The 19,540-nt window shown below is 49.2% G+C and overlaps 2 protein-coding genes across 2 annotated transcripts; one reads left to right on the plus strand and one right to left on the minus strand.

Annotated features, from left to right (window-relative positions):
- Nucleotides 1-1,228: 1,228 nt before the first annotated feature.
- LOC149358345 (uncharacterized) lies at nucleotides 1,229-3,605 on the plus strand. Its single transcript, XM_089568819.1, has 2 exons — nucleotides 1,229-1,493; nucleotides 1,997-3,605. Exons 1-2 carry the CDS (start codon nucleotides 1,272-1,274, stop codon nucleotides 3,443-3,445), a joined length of 1,671 nt encoding a protein of 556 aa, XP_089424945.1. The 5' UTR covers nucleotides 1,229-1,271; the 3' UTR covers nucleotides 3,446-3,605.
- Nucleotides 3,606-4,813: 1,208 nt separating this feature from the next.
- On the minus strand, nucleotides 4,814-6,741 carry LOC149358346 (uncharacterized). Its single transcript, XM_089568820.1, has 3 exons — nucleotides 6,522-6,741; nucleotides 6,168-6,425; nucleotides 4,814-5,910 (listed from the first exon to the last, which is right to left on the minus strand). Exons 1-3 carry the CDS (start codon nucleotides 6,739-6,741, stop codon nucleotides 4,850-4,852), a joined length of 1,539 nt encoding a protein of 512 aa, XP_089424946.1. The 3' UTR covers nucleotides 4,814-4,849.
- Between the last annotated feature and the right edge of the window lie 12,799 nt (nucleotides 6,742-19,540).

Below are 19,540 nucleotides of genomic sequence, written 5' to 3' on the forward strand. Positions count from 1 at the left end.
ACTACTACTACCACAACTACTACTACTACTAACTACTGCAACATACTACTTCTACTACTACTACTGCTACTACTACTACTACTACTACTACTACTACTACTACTACTACTACTACTACTACTACTACTACGACATACTACTACAACCACCACTACTACTACTACTACTACTACTACTACTACTACTACTACTACTACTACTACTACCACAACTACTACTACTACTACTAACTACTGCAACATACTACTTCTACTACTACTACTACTACTACTACTACTACTACTACTACTACTACTACTACGACATACTACTACAACCACCACCTCCACTACTACGATGAAGAAATCGAATTCAAAGACACAGTGGGTCAGCTGCAACTCCAAAAGCATCGCCCAGCAGTCACCTCTCCACTACAACCCCTGAGGTAGATTGCTGCCAAACCACCCACCGTCATTCGCGATCTACCTCTCGCCTATATATCTCCACCCTAACAGAAGCTCCACCCTCCTCCGCCTACCTGCCCCTCCTGAAAAATTCTGTGCCGTGTGTGAAGCCTCCCATTATAGCAAAAGCGTCAAATTAATCACCGAGAGTAAATCAAACTGCAGAACTGTCGCATCAGATGTCTTACTGTCTCGTAATTTTTGTTTGTTTGTGAAGCTCAATATTAGCAGCATGACACTAATTTACCTTCTATCATAGGCGTGCGTTAGCTTTTAGGTCAGCTGTCGAGGTGCTTGTGAGAGAAGTCGAAGGAAAGAAAAAAAATACAGTACGCAAACAGTTACCGAAAGTCTGTCCAATCCTTAAGGGTTCACTTCTCCACTGGCATCCAAATGAGGCTGATCGTGCAAACACACGCCGCACAGAGTTGACACCGCGGCTTGGCGACCATCGACCGCCGGGGAAACGCTGCAGTCGCGTCCCTCTTGCATACCACTGTCTTTTGGCGGATGCTTCCTAAAAATACGTGTAAACTCAGCCTCGTTCTGAAACGATGTGAAAGTATACATGGCTTGCATGTGACGTCACGTCCGGCGGCGCGCGCTGCGGCGGACATGTTGGTGCAGTGAGCGGAGTCGGCGGAGTGCGGGCCGCATGTGTTTAGTCGTGTTCGCTGGAGGTAACACGTGCAATTTTGCCTTTTGTCTAGCATGCCGCCGCTTGTCAGTAAGCAGCCATTAGACGCGACCTACCGCTCAGATCTAACGGGGTCTGAGCGCGTTCGGTATGCGGAAAAAGTTCGTCTCTGCAATAACATCGACCCCTTCATGCTGCGGCCGGGAACAGACACGACAAGCGATGTCGACGTATTCCCGGAGGTTTGTTACGGCGACATCGTCAATTACCTCGTTTTCTCGGCAAACTTCCTGACCCTCGAGGAAATGAAGGCATTTAAGGCCACCGAGGCGCATAATTATTTCACTAGCGGCCGGGTGAAGGGGCTGTCTGCAAAACAACTGCAAGATGACAAGGTACTTCTACTTGGAGAGGTAAGCCGCAGGACTTTGATCTTACTAAGGATGAGAGTAAAATAATAACGTTTATTGAATTCACAAGGGACTGAGTGCAAGCACTCGCTCAGTAAAGTTCTAAAAAGGACTGTTTACTAACGGTCAGGCTAGTGATTCATTTCTCTTCGTATGTAGTACAGTACCTGGACGATTTCAAATTTTTCATCACGTGTCATTCTATTTTTGTGGGCATATGAAAGGAACCGTTGCTGATTTGTTTTGTTTTGGCAACCTAACAAGTTATTGCGCGAAAAAGAAACGGGTCACGCGTGAAGATTGTTATCGCTCGCTACAGATTTGCCGAACAACAATTTAGGTCTCGCCTGTTGCGTCGCGCAGTTTTTATGGCCTGCCTTAACTGATCAAGCTCATCGCTGTTGCCGTTTTCGACGGTCCGGTAGCGCGACAAGATCGACAGTGATGTGCACCTGTGCAGAGATGTGCCCAATGTTAATTTGGACTTGGCCATATTTTCCTTGCAGGTGAACCATTCACAAAGGTTGCGAGACCAGCCTCTACGTGTGTGGATTTTGTGCAAAAAAAGTGGGGCTGTGCTCACAGCCCACTGCACGTGTATGGCAGGAGCAGGAGAGGCCTGTTCTCATGTGGGAGCCTGCCTTTATGCCGTTGAGACCGGAGTGAAAATGAAAAACGCCACCAGCTGCACCTCGAAGACCAACATCTGGCTTCCTGCCTATGTGGAGAAAGTGCAACTCAAGAGGCTCAAAGATATCAACTTCACTTCATCCAGGATGAAAAAGCGAAAGCTGGATGATACAATCAGCAGCAGCACTTCAAATGAGAGTGAAGCGAAGAAACGAATGGATATCCCACCACCAACAGAAGAAGAACTTGGAGAACTTTACAGAGCTTTTCAAAACACCAACGTTGTACCTGCGCTATTTTCTGTGCTGCCAGAATATAACGAGTGTTTTCAGGAGCCTGTACGGACACAACCTGCTCACTTAAGGAAGTTGTACTCACAGGAGAACTTGGCTAATGATCTTGACGTGCTTGTGGAGAAGGCCAACGACTTTCTGTCCACATTTGCAGTCAGAGAGGACACAGTAAAGTCAGTTGAGGCTGCAACAAGGCACCAGAGCAACTCATCGGACTGGTTCCTTTACCGAGCTGGCAGAGTGACAGCTTCAGTAATGAAAAGGGTGTGTCACACAAGTGTTGAGAGCCCCAGCTTGTCACTGTTGAAGTCGTTATATTATCCTGAACAAAATTCTCTCAATGTGCCTGCTGTTATGTGGGGTCGGAAACATGAGCAAGATGCTTTAGAGGCTTACAAAGCTAAAGAAGCCACCAAGCACCACGACTTCCAGTGTCGAAGGTCAGGGCTGCACCTGAGCACTGCTTACCCATTTGTTGGCGCATCACCTGATGCCATAGTCACATGCAGCTGCTGTGGGAGAGGTGTTGTGGAGTTGAAGTGCCCATTTTTGTTGAAAGACGGTGAAGAGATCAGCACCAAGAATTCGTGTTTGAGTGACATCAATGGAACACTTAAGCTTGACAAAAGTCATGCTTACTACTATCAAATCCAGACTCAGATGAAAGTGTGCCAGGTTGAATTCTGTGACTTCGTGGTGTGGGGACCGAATGTGTTACACATTGAGAGAATAAGGTGTGATGAGCCGTTTTGCACTGACATATTTGCTCGTGCGCGGCAGTTTTTTCAGAGGGTAATTTTACCTGAACTGTTCAGCCGCTATTTCACACGGCAACAAAACAGTCTTGAGGACAAGCCATCTGACGGTGTAGAATACTGTTTCTGCCGTGGACCGGATACTGGCAAAATGATTGGTTGTGACAGTGCGTCATGCCAGTACAAGTGGTTCCACTTTTCCTGTGTTGGACTCAAGCGCAAGCCGAGAGCAAAAAAATGGTTTTGTCCTGAGTGCAAAGAAAACAAGAGTGATTAGCCTGTTTTCCCTCGCTCTTTTACTTAAGTGCAGTTCTGGCTTCCAGCTTCTCTGTTGCCGATAAAAAGAAAATATACCCTGCCTTCTTCAATCCCTCTGTGTCAAGGCACTATTCATCTTTCCACATCAGCATCAAGAACAACACTGAACATAACACACAGCTGGCAATTGCAGGAATACAAAAATGTGTTCAAGTTGCATTGTAAAACCACTTTATTGGAGTCCATCTACAACTTTCATCGAATCAGAAAAATTTATACATCTCAAGATGTTACATTATGTGTAGTGGTAAAGGCAGTAACACTGCTTCGTATGTTCAAGAGGTGTATATATTCAATGCGGGCCACAAAGTATGGTATACTTAAGACATGGAGACAAAATAGAAAGAAAGGAATAATGTCAATCATGCCCCTTTTCTTTATTGTTGATGATTAACAGGAATATTCATCTTTACCATGCTGCGACTGCAAATGTATGCATTTCAAACGACAAATGGAGCAGAAACAACACAACATTGACAAAAATCTGAGGGGCAACCACACTGACGGTACAAAACGATGCAAGATACAGTGCCATGGATAGCTTTGTACCTAAATAATCTGCGATTTGCTGATGACATTGCCTTGCTAAGTCACTCAGGAGGTGAACGGTGAGTCTAAAGATTACCATGCAGAAAACCAAAGTAATGTTCAACAGTCTAGCAAGGGAACAGCAGTTCACATTTGGTAGCAAGGTGCTGGAAGTAGTAAGAGAATATGTCTACTCAAGGCAGGTAGTGACTGCTGATCCGGATCATGAGAGGTAAGTAACTAGAAGGGTCAGAATGAGGTGGAGCGCAAATAGCAGGTTCTCTCAGATCAATGGCAGTTTACCAATATCCCTCAAGAGAAAAGTGTACAACAGCTGTATCTTACCGGTACTCACCTATGGGACAGAAAAACGTGGAGGCTAACAAAGAAGGTTCAGCTTAAGCTAAGGACAACGCAGCGAGCCATAGAAAGAAAAATGATAGGTGTAACGCTAAGAGATCGGAAGTAGACGGAGTAGGTGAGGGAACAAATGTGGGTTAATGACATCCTAGTCAAAATCAAGAGGAAGAAGTGGGCTTGGGCAGGGCATGTACTGCGAAGGCAAGATAACCGCTGGTCCTTAAGGGTAATGGAGTCGATTCCAAGAGAACGCAAGGGCAGCAGGGGGCGTCGGAAGGTTTGGTGGGTGCACGCTGGCGAAGGACAGGGATAATTGGAGAGACATGGGAGAGGACTTTGCCCTACAGTGGGCATAGTCAGGTTGATGATGACGATGAAAAGCTAATGCAGCACACTTATTTTAATCCACCCCCTGAGGTGAAATTACTTCTAAAAAAAAGTTTCTTGGTGGGTCTGAAACCTATAACTTCCATTATCATTCCCCAGCCAAGAAAGGCACCTGGTCTTCATCGCACTGTTTTAGTGATGCTACTATTGAAGGACATAGGTTGGAAAGTGCACAGCAAACGGTAACAATCTTGTCGAGAGGTGTCAAATTATCTCCAGGTCTGCAAACAACATAGTCAATAGGCAGCGTGGCCTTCAGAATAACATACTTATTTCTGATAAGCCCGATAACTCTCTCAACGTGGATTCTCACATTAGCTAGCTTCCTCGTGGTCAGAACGTCTGCTGCGGACAGTTGCTTCTTTCCCTTTGTGAATGCTGGTACATGAAGTTTAGCACAGTAAAACCCGACACTTTCGGACACATTGAACCCTCGGTCTGCAAGCACTACATCACCTGGAAGTAAATTATCTAAAAGTCCACAGTGCTCAGTAATGTGCCTGTCACTACACCGCCCTCCCCAGCCTTCAGAGATGAAGTTGACAATGCCTTGTGGTGCAATGCCAATTAAATATTTTGCCGTATTGCTGCCTTTATACTGAGACCATGTCTCACTTCTTGGCAAATACGAAGATGGTCTCTCTATCTTTATTTCAAAGCAGTCGATTATGACTGCAACATTTTCCCCAAAGGAATCATAAAATGCTTGTGGCATGGTCCGGTGCAGAGCACTTCGTTGCGGCCACAATATTTGTGACTTTAGACGAGAGTAGGCAGAATGCAGCCATTTGTCAAAGATACGTGACACTGTGGCATCCGACACATTAAACCTAAAGGCGAGGTCAGTGATTGGTGAATTCAGTTTCAGCTTCATCATGAATAGCAGGAACTCCTGGAATTTCACCAAACAGTTATTTGCATTGTGTGACACAAACCTCTCAAGAAAATTAAACAGTGCATAGAGAATTGTGAAATTCGCCATGCCAGTGTAGAAGACAACCTTAGCGTCGCTACATCTGAGGCCATCTTCAGTCAACTCCAGCAGCTTGCTTTCATTCCTTGAAGTGTAAAGACGCTCATTGAGTGCCACACATTCCGTCTCCAATGCTTCGATGTCGCTCATTTTAAGGTCAGTCTGGACTGCAATCCCTGCAACAAAATGAATTTCGTTCTGTAGTTTATCATGTGCTGCAAAAAAAAAAAATTAACTTGAGATATGGAGTGGGGTGCGGGGAAGCATTGTAGTAGGGCAGGGGGGACAGGAGGCTGGCAAAGAAACAAGAGGGTGACATCTGGGGTGCCCCACCTGAATGAAAAAAAAAAACTCAGTCCCTCCTCCCCTCGCCAATTTCTTTTTTGTTTCGCCGCAACCGGCCTCAAACGCACAAAATAAAAAAGACGCTCACCTGTTTCGCAGTCTTCTTCACCGACGTCGGGCTCCGCTCGCGGCGAGGACGACGGAGAAGCGGCAACGACGTCCGGATTCGTTGCCTCCATTGTACCTGATGCCTCAGCCTGAAGCACAGCTTGAGCCACACGTATCTGGGTCCGTCGTCTTGCCGCGCGAGCGTGGCGTCCGGGATCGCCATGTTTTGCGCTGTAGCCGAGCAAAAGCGTAGGAGCCCAGTCCGGGTCCGTCTCCTCCCACAGTTTTGATGGTCTGCCTACAAATGCATGAGAAATTTGTTTAAAATGAGATATTCCGCCTTGCTTGCACGTCATGCATCTGAATAAACATTGTGCATATGCGACGGGCTTACCTTTTACGAAGTGGGCGCCGCAAACACGTATACCCGTCCTTTCGGTGTTGAGATCAGCGCGTTTTAACCGAGCCAGCCACACATCCCGTCGCTTCGCGCACAAGGCTTTCGTACGGTCCCCCTGATGCTCGATGATCTTTGGGAGACGAAAAAAGTTGGTGTTTGTTGACTTCGCCCAACAAGTGCGGTTGGAGCATCCAACAACAGCGCAGATAACCATCGCGACGCCGTTGGCAGAACACTGTACACGCGACTACCACGGCTACCACGGCTGCTGCGACTGCACCAACATGGCGGAACAGTATCCCAGGGTTCCTAGCTACGACGTCAGTGCAAGCCATGTATATGAAAATGGTCGCAACAAAGTGTATGCCGCGTCAGTCCTGCCGTGTTAACTCAAAAATTAGTTGCCTAAGAGCACTGCACATGCTGAGACACTGCCACTGTCTCCGGAATGTCTACTTAAACGCACGTCCTCGACAACTGCGTTATTCCTCAGATTTAAAAAAAAAAAACAACTTTGAGATCACTGCGGCGACCCGCACTGGAGCAATGCTAAAGCAAAACGTCCACGTACTATATCGACGTCCGTGGCTGTTCTGACGTCTATGTACTACATCGACGTCCATGGATATATTTTGACGTCTAAATGTATTTTTTCGCGTTTTTTCGAGTTTAATTCATTAACTAATTACATCTCATGAACCAAATTTTTCCCATGGCAACATTTTATCACACACTATCGATCACAATCATACTTTCGCACATTTATCTTCAGAGAACAACGTAATCGTAGAAGTACTTGCTGATGGGCTACTTGGTTCATCATAAATCTGAATGGCGCTAAGGAACAAACACAGGAAGACACTCCGTGTCTTCTGCGTTTGTTCCTTTGCGCCGTTCAGATTTATGACGTAATCATGCGGACAAAAACTGAGGAAACGTTTTGCGAACACTTTTTGCTGACGCTACATAGCCATATAATGTTTTCGCATTAATAAAGAAGCCTTTCAGTTTGAACGAGAAGCGCCACGCAGTTTAAAGAACCACAGGACGGGGCAGGAGTCACGTCCCAGCTAAAGCTATACAAAGATGCACTCAGAGCACCATGCATAGAACAATCCCTGAGATGACTACACCGAGCGCGCTTTAGCTCACATTCTGCTCGGCTTCATGCTTTCAGGGAACTGCCCTATTTAACCGCGTATTCCACGGCCTCTCTCCGCTAGCAGCCGCCTTCATCGCGTTTTGTCCAGAGAGAATTTTCGCGCGCCGTTGTCTACCCGGCGAAAGCCCCGCAGCCAGGCGCAAAGACATCGAGTGAGCAGCGCTTACCGAACGACGGCCTAGCTCCCCGCAGGTTGGTAATCCCTGGACGCGGGCTGACGCCTTCGCCAATCCTAATAAAAGGGCTCGTTCCCACACGAGGCTTAAGCGCGCGGCAAGGGTTGTGCCGGCGCCGCGAGAGCGGTCGCATTAGAATGGAGAAGGCTTAGCACTCGAGTTGGACTCGGGCGCTGCTCCGACGACGAAAATCCCCCCTCGCTTGACGAACCTAACACCCGCGTCGCCCCGCGCTCGCTTTCCCCCCTTCAGCCTCCCTCCCTCGCTTATGGAGACGCGTGGCTTTGGAAGGGCGAAATAATAAAGTCCGACACACAAAGGGCTCTTGTCATCGTCGCGCTGTCGCACCTCTGTCTGGGGATAAAGGCCGTCCGTAGGCGCTTCCGTATAATTAATTTAATGCGCCAACACGCACGTGGGCTGCGTTGGGCTTCCTTCCGCAGGTGCGGTGGAGGGGGGTGGGGGGGGAGCATTGCGTAAATTTCGCTTGTCCAGAGACCCTTCGCTGCTCTGGTATACGACGGTCCAGTGTGAGCGAAAATCCTCGTCGTCTGCTGCTTACTCCGCTTGTGGGCAGGACTGCGCGTCTTCAGCAGCGACAGCTGCGTCCGGGGATGAGAGAGGGAGAGAGATAGAAAGAATAAACATTTACTTAAACGACCCATGTCCGGGCCCTCACGTTTATAGGGGTGAGGGTTGCGAGTCCTCCTCCACGACGGTGAGGAGGAGGTGGTGAAGGAGAGTGTGAACAGCACGTATACATGCCTCCCATATGGCTACGTTGTGGGGAAGTGGGCGACTTTGCGGCGTCACATCGTCATTGCCCACTAGCATCACGTGATCCCCTTATCTTTGGTCGGAATGTTGCCACGAGACGTCGTCAAGTTTCCTGTTGCTGTGAAATCCCGCATCAGTATAAGGCCGGGAAAGCTGAGTACATTTATCCTGCCCAGTCCACACCTGCTGGAACAAATTTGTTTTCCGCTAAGTACACTTATTTAGTAGCCACAATTACACACCATCTAAAATCAGGAAACTAACTTTGGTCCAGTTGTCTGTATAGTTTCCGATTTCACGAGGAAGTTCCATCAATGAAAGCAAAGGGAGTTACTAAACCACTGTTTAATAATCTTCACCTAGGCCGCCGCGGTGGCTCAGTGGTTATGGCGCTCGTCTGCTGACCCGAAAGACGCGGGTTCGATCCCGGCCGCGGCGGTTGAATTTCTCTGGAGGAGAAATGCTAGAGGCCCGTGTACTGTGCGATGTCAGTGCACGTTAAAGAACCCCAGGTGGTCGAAATTTCCGGAGCCCTCCACTACGGCGTCTCTCATAGCCTTAGTCGCTTTGGGACGCTAAACCCCATAAACCAACCAACCAACCAACCAACCAACCAACAATCTTCACCTGACCGTGAGCATGCATGAGTTAACAGTGGGAATAAGACGTCAGTAATGGGCGCCGACTACTCCCTCGTCGCGTTACTAGAGCGAGTTCCCTGGCACAAGAGTTGGTTGGGAGCTCGTCAATCAAGTGTAACACGGTATTTTAGGGAAAAGCTCCGCTATACTCGGGGTACAACTAATAGTTTCTCCTGGCTTTGAGCTTTGACCTTGAATCCCGACCAAGGTCAAACCGAGCACACACCACCCAAGTCTAATAACGCGTGACTATGTGTATTGCTGTGCATATATCCATGATATGCCTGTATGGCATGGTCATTGCTAATGAACAGCAACCACGTGACCGATGACCAGTGCCCATTTGACCTTTGACCTCGACCTTTAGAGCTGAGATTCGCATCGCCTGATGTGATCTCATGCGATGACGTAGCAATGACGTCACACCATTTTTTCCCCTGTAAATACCGCTGGCTTTGTTTTCGCTCGTCTACAAGGTTCAGCTAAATTTGTTACTGGATACGGACGGAGAGCTCTTCGAGGGGGGTGATTTAAGGGTGCAAGAAATACATCTGCTTTGCGCAGTCTATTTCCTGAAGGCTTTTAGTAAAAAAAAATAAAAAAATCGGGTACCAATATGCTTTTCTCGTTGGGAATTTCTCTCTTCGGCCGTTCCTACTCCTCACCCGCAGATCGCCGCAGCCACACCGGAAACAGGGACGCGTTTGGCTCTTCTCTTTGCTGCTCGCATCTCCAGGTATGCATATGTTCGGCAAGATTTGCGTCCGCCAGGCTTCAAGGCGTTTAAATGACCGATGGATTCAAAACCAATACGATACTGCAATAGTCGTCTCTGGGCGCTTAGGCATGACCTAGTCGGCTACAGCCGTGCTTTTCTGAGCAGTAGCAGGGATAAAAATACATTCAGCATAACGGAACCTGATTAAATTTCAGTGTTTTAACACAAGTGCTTTATAAGTCGCCTTTTGTTTCCGGAAGCCGTCTTTCGTTTTGAGATATTCCTGGCTCTGGTCATCACCAACTAGCGTGATAGTCATTTCACGAGTTGGTGAGCTGTACTTGTTCGTGGTTCGGTTACTGCTTTCCTTATTATTCCCTTTAGCTTGTTCCAAGTGCCTTGCTTTTTCTTGTTTGTCGTTTCGCAAACGGTATAGCCGCGAAGGGTCGTTCTCTGTATCTCTTTCTACATTCTTTCTCTTCACTCTTCTTTCTTAAGCGGGAAGGCTCATTGCCTTCTCTGGTGGAAGTCGTCAATCTGCTGCTTTTCCCCATTCTTCTGTCAATTATTTTGTTACGCAACCGAAAGAAGTAACAACAAACTATATCGCTTGTCATCCGGAAGTATACATAAATTCGCAGTTCACAGCAACAAACAAAAAGCTGTGAAGCGGCGCTTCTGTTTGCATCAGCCTTCTCCCTGCATTCATGCGCATCTGCGTACGCTGCTGTTAGCAAGTATACGTCTAACTCAACAGTTCCGGTTATATTCGTCACGTCTACGAGCACGAGGCCAACGCGTACAGACCGAAGAACAATGACAAACAACGCGCGTTCGCTCATTTCCTTGCACGACAGCACTCCCACGCGTATCCAAAAGCCGAAACATCTCTCCCCGGCGCCTCTCATCCATGTCGCACATTTACAACTCGCTGTTCCGCGCAGGTGGAAAACTAAAAACCGGCGCTCCGCGCACCCTGAGCACGCGTTAGTGATGCGCCGCCCCTGCATGGGCGCCTTTCCCGCAAAGCTCCGCGGACGTACGGGGCAGCCCACGCCGACGTTGTTTCAGAGAAACCACGCGACGACGAAGCAGCCAGGCAATCTCCAAAGACGAGGCTCCCTTCTGCGGCGCAGCTGGTTCGTTATGCAAATCTCGCGGCACACACCAGATTTGCCTAAATAATGAAATGGCGCGCCCGCTGCTTCCTCGGGCGCGCGCCTTCCACCGCGAGGCAGCGCTGTGTGGGCAGCTGCGCTTCGGCCGCGGAATTAAAGGCTGCCGCCGCCGCCAAGCGAACAGCGCCGAGAACGAAAAAGAGACGGGGGAAACCGAAACTTCTCCCGAGTCGCGCCGAGCTGAGTTGAAACGAGAGCAACGCCGCGCTGAAAGGAGTACCGAGGAGGATAGTTTGCGCCTTTGAGCTTGTTCTCTAATCGCCGGAAGTGTACTTTGCAGCGTCTTCCGGCGCGCCACGGGATCTTTTGTATTCTTCTGTGAGTTGATTCTTTGCGAATGCTGTCGGCTGTAAATGTTTCGCTAGGGTAAATTATGTGCCAAGGAGACACTCTGATTGAGCAAAGTTTGTAGCTTATACCGAAGTCGGTTCGCTGCAATGAACGGAAGAGTTGTTAGAAGTGGGGCGACTGTGTTTGCAGTCATGAGCAGTTTTTCTTTTCGGCAGTCGTAGCTTGCGCGTGCTGAGCGACTGAGTACGAGTTCAAGCATACATTTGCGTGGGCAGATTTCGAAAACCACTGCGGAACAATAGGTGCAGTCTTTGCCAAAAGTAAATGGGCAACGGTGGTTCCTTTCATAGCAGCCCTTAAAGGTGCACTGAAGAGGATTCTGAACTTGTCTTTTTGCCGCGGGAACTCGATCTACACGTTCCAAGCATTCTTAGAAACTGCAACTTATTGCCCTGTATGGCCGATTTCCCTAATTAAATCGAATTAACGTCCGGCTCCCGCCCTTTTTTTTTAATTCTGCCTCGTACGATGGGCGGAGTCGACCAACGCATGAAGTTCCTTTCAGCCAGCTCCGTGGAGGCTTTGCTTTCGCTTTATTTTGTTTTTTAGGTTTCCATGAATAAATAGTTTCATTCGCAGATAATATAGCCGCAAAATAACCCCGCAGAAATAAAAATACGCGCCGACTATTTGCTGCTACGGACTACTACGTATTACTCCGCCGATGGCAGAGCGGCTAGCCGCCACGGGACTGGGTGAAAGGCACTCCACGCGTTTGTCGACTCCGCCCACCGTAGGAGGCAGAATTAAAAAAAAAAGGGCGGGAGCCGGCCGTTAATTCGATTTAATTTGGGAAATCGGCCATACAGGGCAATAAGTCGCAGTTTCTAAGAATGCTAGGAACGTGTAGATCGAGTTCCCGCGGCAAAAAGACAAGTTCAGATTCCTCTTCAGTGCACCTTTAAGCTCTGAACCTGTGTAAAGCAAGGTGAACCCTTGTCCGCACGTTTCACAGCTTTCGGTCTTTAGGGGTGCCGTGAATGCCCCGTTATACGGCCGAGAAGCAAAAACCTGTTGCTCAGTTAATTTTGGCACAGGGGGTACCATAGCCCATCAAGCGCATATACCTAACCATCACGTGAAAAATCCGAAACACAACAGTGCCGTATTTTTGAATGTTTTCTGAATGTTAAGTTCCCATCCAGCTGCTGCATTATCACTGATAGCATAGCGGCGTCAGTGTGGTTCCCATTGACATTTGCCCAACCAGTGTTTAGGTGCTCTTCGTCAAGTGAAATGAACTTAATCTGTTTCGGCTGAAATCTGCAGAACACGGACAAAAAGTGAATATTCTGCGGCTGGTCAAAGAACTGTTCGTGCGTAAGCATTGAAACAATTCATAAAGAGCTTTTTTTTTTTTAGGCGAATTGCTTTCTATCAACGCTGACAACATATACGTCGAACAAATTTGCTATCGACAGTTTTTTTCAGGTCGATGACTCTACGAACCGACGGAACGAATAATATTCGCATTTAGCGCGCTAGTGTGCACACGATGAAAGTAAAAAGTGCTTCCGACACTTTGACAAAAAAAAAAATAATAACGGGTGCGAGCAGGAAAAAAGGAGGGCGGGACAATCGTAAGTGCTTCGCTTTTCTCACCTAGCATTTCTGCCTGAAATTTATCCCATCCATAGTTGCTTCAATTTGCCACATCAATGGTCAAAGAATCAGTCCTAGTTTCATTAAAACTTGTGACAAACGGTGCTTGTTGCGCTATATTTGTGTTGTGAGGCCGTTTGCGGTCACTTAAAACTCTTTAAAAGCTAGCGAAAAATCAATTAAAAGTTAATAGGTTCACTGGATCAGTGCAGAGATGTTGCAGTAACTGCCTTCCTAGTGAAATAAACCTCCTTGTTTTTTATTTAATAAACATTTCTCTTCCTCTTTGTGCCAAACTATTTTTTTTTTTTAATGCAGCGTGCGAGAGCGCGCATTTTAGATGTGGCGCCAAAAGGAGCACACCTGTCGGCATTGACGTAAATCGTGCGTTTGACCCGTTCATGTATCAGTCAAGTTTGATACCGTAAAACAGCAGGGTCGTCGAGCTGAAGTTGAACTACTCCTATTTAGCAGCACGTTTACCAAAGCTGCTCTGCAGTTGTAGTGAAGTTCATCCCTACTTTTGACAGTATCGGTTCTCTGGTATAGAAATCCCTCTGGAGCTTCTCAACTCTAAATAAGCGGCCCAAGTGTCCAACAAGGCTCAATGAAAACGCTTCATCATGGTGTTTCGAACCAGCTCGAGGTCCCGGATCCTCAGTGTGAACAAATATACCATAAGAAGCAACTTTCGCTCGCCCCAATACAACCTGAATTAAGATATCCGTGGCTATACCGAACGCGTTACCTCTCCAATAGCAGATTATACGAGACGAGTTCATTCCGTGCCATGTCTATGTCGCTAACTTTGGTGCGACAGTTTCTAACACGATACCGAGGCATGAAAGTTAGTCTAAGGACGTGCTTTGAAATTATAAAAGCACCTCGCGTGCTTTCTCAGACACTGCCTTCCATAGAAGGACTTGTCCTAGGAACGCCGTGAATTTTCAATCGCCAGTTTCCACGCTACTTATACCCGTCCAAGTTGACTTCCCGCCTTTTCAAGCGTACCCTGAAAGTGTAGTCAGTCGTCGTACACAAAGGCTCGCTTCAGCTCTCCGTTTCACTTCCCCACAGTGACCCGGAGAGAGGGGTTTCGCAAAAACGTGCGCGCATATGTCATAAAACCCGTTCCTTGAGCGAAACCGCGCTTACAACAAACTCTTCTCCTTTTCTCCTTTTTAAATCGCGGAGCCGCATTGAGTCGCCGCCGCCGTAATAGGTCCCACGCGCACGCACTCCGCAGCCGCCCGTCATCCCGAGTCGCGCGTCTTGTTCGGCATCCCACAAGGGGGTCTCCTCACCATCGCTCCAGAGGAGGCTCCTTGTTATTTTCATTCCCCGCCGCTCCGAGGCCGGTCTGCCGGACAGGCCGGCCCGCGTTGTGAGAGGCGGGCGCGAAGCCATCATCGCGCCGATGCAGCGAGGTGAAGTCGGAGGAAGGGGGGGGGGGGGGGGGGGGAGGAAACCCGCGCGGCGAAGAGACGCCAGCAACGCAATCCAGGTGTCTTCTTCGGCGGCTCGTTAGGACCGGAATAAATGAGGCCCAAGCACGCGGCGGCGGCGGCAACAGCAACAAGAAGAGGAGCGCGGCGAGATGAGGACCGCTCGCATCGGCGATGCAAAAAGGCGAGCCGCGAACAGCGGCCAACGAGATAGCGACGGGGGCCACGCCCCGGGTAGGCGAGTCGCCCCCTCTTCTCTCTCTCTCCACCACACACTACACCCCTGCGTTCCTCTTCCCTCCCTTCAAGCTCGCCAAATTTCGTTAACAGGCTCTCCTCCGCCGTCGCAAGCCGGCTCCTCACCTGCTTGGCGGCTTCCTCTCCCTGGGTGCTGCTCGCTCGTTGCTCTGGCATCACGATCGGACAGCGGAGCGGTGCTGTTTGAGAGGCGGTGGCGGGGCCAACTTTCGCTCTCTCTCTTCGTTTCGGGGAGGGGGGGGGGGGCTCGCTTGAAGCTCTCCGGAGAAGGGTGTCGTCTTTCGTCGGTCCTCGCGAAGGATGTAAAATTTAGGGCTTTCGTTTTGCGCGCCGAGCTGCGGTGTTCGTCGGGGTGATAAAGATGTTGATAAAAATTCGCTATTCCCGATAAGTTTGTCGCTGAACACAACTCAACGACTCCAGTCAGAACAAGAAATATGACCTGAAATAAGTTAGGCTATAGGTCACAATCATTGCCGCCATCAGTATCATCATCGTCATGACGTAGTTACAGTCATAGTAGTAATTCCTTGAGTTCGTAATTAACAGAAGTGGCAATAAAAATACCGACGGAAATGAAGACACCTACACAAATTATTCTGATAAAACTTCTGTCAATGTGCCCAGTTTAGAAAGTGGCATAATGCCTTCTGAAAAGTAAAAACGCTGAAAGAGACAGCAACGCCAACTTCGACCTTACCCGACGTCGACAGCTGAAAGTTCGTTGCCAAATGCTTCGCGAACAAACACGACGGGCTAATCGATGTTTCTTATCTTAGTTTGCAGTCAGATAAGTCAAGCAAATTTACTTTGGTGAATAAAACGTCGCGCAGCGAATCTCGTTGAAGTTTTGCACACCTCGTCGCAATTTTAGCCCTTTCCGCGGTTCGCGTACGCGGAGATTATAAATGGCCCCAAGCCAGCAGCGGTGCGCAAGCAGTTAGCACTGCAAATAAGTTTCGCCCTACCTTCCTCCTTTCCCTCGTTTCCACTACCCGGCGCCGGCAGTTGGCAAAGGCATTAAGAGCTTGCGCCAGAGGAGTGGCGGCAGCGCTGAACATTTTTGCTCCGCCGAACGCCACTGCGTCGTTCCCGATCAACTATGCAAATAGGGGACCCGCGAACAGCGTCAATAATGTCCGCGCACGCAGGCTTGCCAGGTATATACAGGGCCTATTACCTGCGCGCGTCGTCGAACGGCTGCACTCACGTAGCGCGCGCGGGGGGCAAACATCGAAATGATAATGACGCAACTTCCCCCGTAGCCGTTGAAAAGCACGCGCACAATAATGGCGGCAGCGAAAACAAAGCGACCGTGATGAGGTGAGAGAAGAGAGCCGCTCCCAGACACACAGCGTCGACGTCCGGCGCGGCCTCTTCTGAACGCATGCGCGAACAGAAAGCTCGCGACGACACGGATGAGCAACCCAGAAAGGAAGCACGAGGGAGGAAAAAGAAGGGGGCTGGCACATCAGCTGTTTACACGTGTCTACAGAGCCGGCGAGGCGCGCTCTTTGCTGGTTCGCCGGGCAACGGGTTCTTTCTTTGGAAGCAAGCGGCTGCACTGCGTATACGCTGGAGGAAGAGACCGTGGTGCATCGGACGGCGGAGCGCATGCGAGAAAGAGGGAAGGGTTTTCAAAAAGGCGCTCGAGCTTGTCGCCTATAGCACTCGGTGCCGTTCGCCTGAAAGGGGGGGGGGGCACAAGTTTCCCTGGAGGGATTATCATCTTTTATGCTAATGAACTCGGGGCAACGTTGGAGCACGCAGCTAGCGGAAAGAAGTTAGAGGCGCGTGACGCGAACTGTGGCGTATAATGCAGTCATGGGAAGATGTCCATGAGATGAGACGCTGCTTGAAGTTTCGCTTAAGAAAAACAGCTGCGAGCCTCTAAAGAAGATGACATGGAGGCACCAAGCTACAGCTTCTCCTGAAAGCCGGGCTCAGCTGCAAGGCACCGGTAGCTTAAACGCCGATAGACTGACGCCGCGCGCCATCTATTCGGCGACACTTCTGCGGCTGCCGCCGTCTAGAACCGCGCATCGAAATGAATATTGAGGAGTCATAATATAATGTTCAAGGGGCACCGCTGCTACCAGGCAAGAAAAAGTTGAAGTCGGTCGGGAAAAACGCTACGCGCTACAAATTTTCTTCGATGACAGCACACTGATGCACAACAAGTAATTATTGGTCTCACATAACCCGCCGCAGGGGCTTAGTCGCCATGGCGTTCAGCTGTGGAGAGCAAGGAAGATTAATCGAAATACAAAAACGCCCACGTTCACTGTGTGATCTCAAAGCATGTTTAAGAATCCCATGAGGTATAAATTAATCCAGAGTCGTCCACTACGGCACCTCTCTAAGCTCATGTGATTCTTTAAGACGTTAAATCCCACATACCACAACCACGTAAGTTTTCTCACCATCAGTTACACCTCCACCTTGCTGCGTCCGGAAAGAAGCCCTTTTAAGCAACTCATAAAGCCAAGATATTGACTCAGCTAACCTTTTCTTATCGAACATGCGCTTGACGAATTAACACCTCTCTTTGGGCTAGTTGGTGCATACTTGAATTGGTGAAAGGATAGCACCAAACCATGCAAACCACACGAAAGAACGAAGGCGAGACACAGGCACTAACTCACAACTAAAATGTATTGAATCAAATTTATTGAACCGAACGCAAAAGGGATTTCGTCGTGATTGAAAAGGGGTCTTCATTCTCGTTCGTGACAGCCAATATCTGCTTAGACAGCAATAGGGTCGTTTTCTCGTTTATTAAATTCCAAATTAACCCCTCCCTTTTTCTTTTCCTTCATTCACGTTGCATGGCTTGCCACGGGTCTTTGAGGGGATAGTATCGGCGGTGTTGTGGCAGGGCCTCTGTCCAGCCAGGAAGAGTTCAGCGGCTGCCTGAGCCGTGATGCAGGAAGGACGGCCTCGCTGTGCCAAGCCTGCAGCGTCTCCTCACCTGCACCTTCCGTAGCGGTCGTTGGCCGAGGCAAAGTGGCGCCGAGTCTCTTACCGGTTGCACTGATCGATGCCGCGACGTTCCTCGTAAGAGCGAGGTTAAACGATCTCGCTGACTGAAGGGATAAATCAGAGCACGGGAGCAGCTGGCGTTCGATCATGAGTGCGTCTTGACTTTTCTTTCAGTTCGCTTCTGTTGTATCGCCCTGTGCTCGGCCGTCCTGCACCAGGGGTCAGCACGATGTACCACACGCAATAGGTTGCATTGTTTCCTGCTAACCTACCGCATAGAGGAAGTCTGCGGGACGTCGTATACAGGACGTGCATGAGCTAAATGACCAGGCCAGCCTGTAGAGCACAACTGTGAATGTACAATCACCGGGCGTCGCTGAAGAGCTTTCAAGGAAACCCCGCACTCTCCTCGAAACAAACATAAAAAAACAAAGCGATGGAGAACATTTAAGACAACTTCTAGAGGGATCTGAGCAGCGTTGGGTGATAGCGAGAAGTACGAACTCACGCATGCTTTTCCAATGGTTTCTCTATTCAAAATGGAGGGCAAAGATGGGGGCCGGCACGGCAACTGGAGGAGGAGATAGGGACGCGACAAAAATGTAGAAGCGGTGCCAGAAAGGATGGGGGAGAGAATATATTTACAACTGTATCCCAGGTCGTGAAATGGTCCCAGCTAAAGCGGAGTATCTGCTTAGTTAGCCGAATAATTAAGAGGTATACCAGCTACGATACCTTGTGTCTTTGTTGCCACCCCTGCCGGGATCTCTTTCACCAGCATTTTGTGAATGAAGAGACTGCGCTCTATGATCAGAGCTCCGGTTTTTCGTGACTATTGGTAATAAGTAATTAAGCTGCCAGAGAAGCATAATCAATAGCTACCTGAAAAACTCCTAGTGGAGGCAGTTTCAATGTAACATTTTGCGCCGTACCGTAACGATCAGGGCTTAATCCAGCTCATTCTCTCTTTTCTGAGGAGAAAATAGGCAAGATCAAAAACAAAACAAAACACATCTCGTGCGCAAAAACCGTAAGCGAACTTCTCAGGCACACTTGAATACAGCTGCGTGCCTGCTTAGGCTATAAGCAAATCGGGATAAACTGCCCTCTGTGAGTGAAGATTGCAGTATGCCACATTCACTCTGCGGCCTTGAGTTGCGCGGATGCCCGAAGTCCACGAGCCACTCCACGCACGGGCGATTTCCCAAAGACACGTAAGCAGCTGCCGTATATACGCCCGACAGTGGGCCACCACGACCTTGGACCGCACAGCTCCTCGTGGGCCTCGCTGGATGCAGGCTCCCCGTATCGTCGCCGCTACCCAAGCATGTCTAACGGCCCTTTGACAGCCCGTCTTCCGTCTTTTGGGGGCGACAATGACAACAAAGGAAGCCGCCGCTGCTCTTCGCCGGAAAGAGAGCGCGCGTTGTTGTGCGCGGAGCGAAAATCGAGCGCAGATCTCCGGCGGCGATTAGTCTCCCCTATGCCTCGTGGAGCGGGCCTTCTGTCGCCCACGGGAGAGTTGGATGCATCAGACTGACCTCACCCTAGGGTGAGGATCAACCGCGGCTGAAAAGGCGTTCTGCGAGCTGCAATGCTTGCTTGTGACTAAGCATGAAGGCTGCAAGAATCGAGCAGTGTAGTAAAATAAATTCTACCCCCCCCCCCCCCCCCCCCCCCCCGGGTTAGTTGTTGGGTGACACCCGTATACAGAAATTACATC

Source organism: Amblyomma mixtum, chromosome 2, assembly GCF_055824585.1.
Source record: "Amblyomma mixtum isolate Tamu chromosome 2, ASM5582458v1, whole genome shotgun sequence".
Classification (NCBI taxonomy): domain Eukaryota; kingdom Metazoa; phylum Arthropoda; class Arachnida; order Ixodida; family Ixodidae; genus Amblyomma; species Amblyomma mixtum.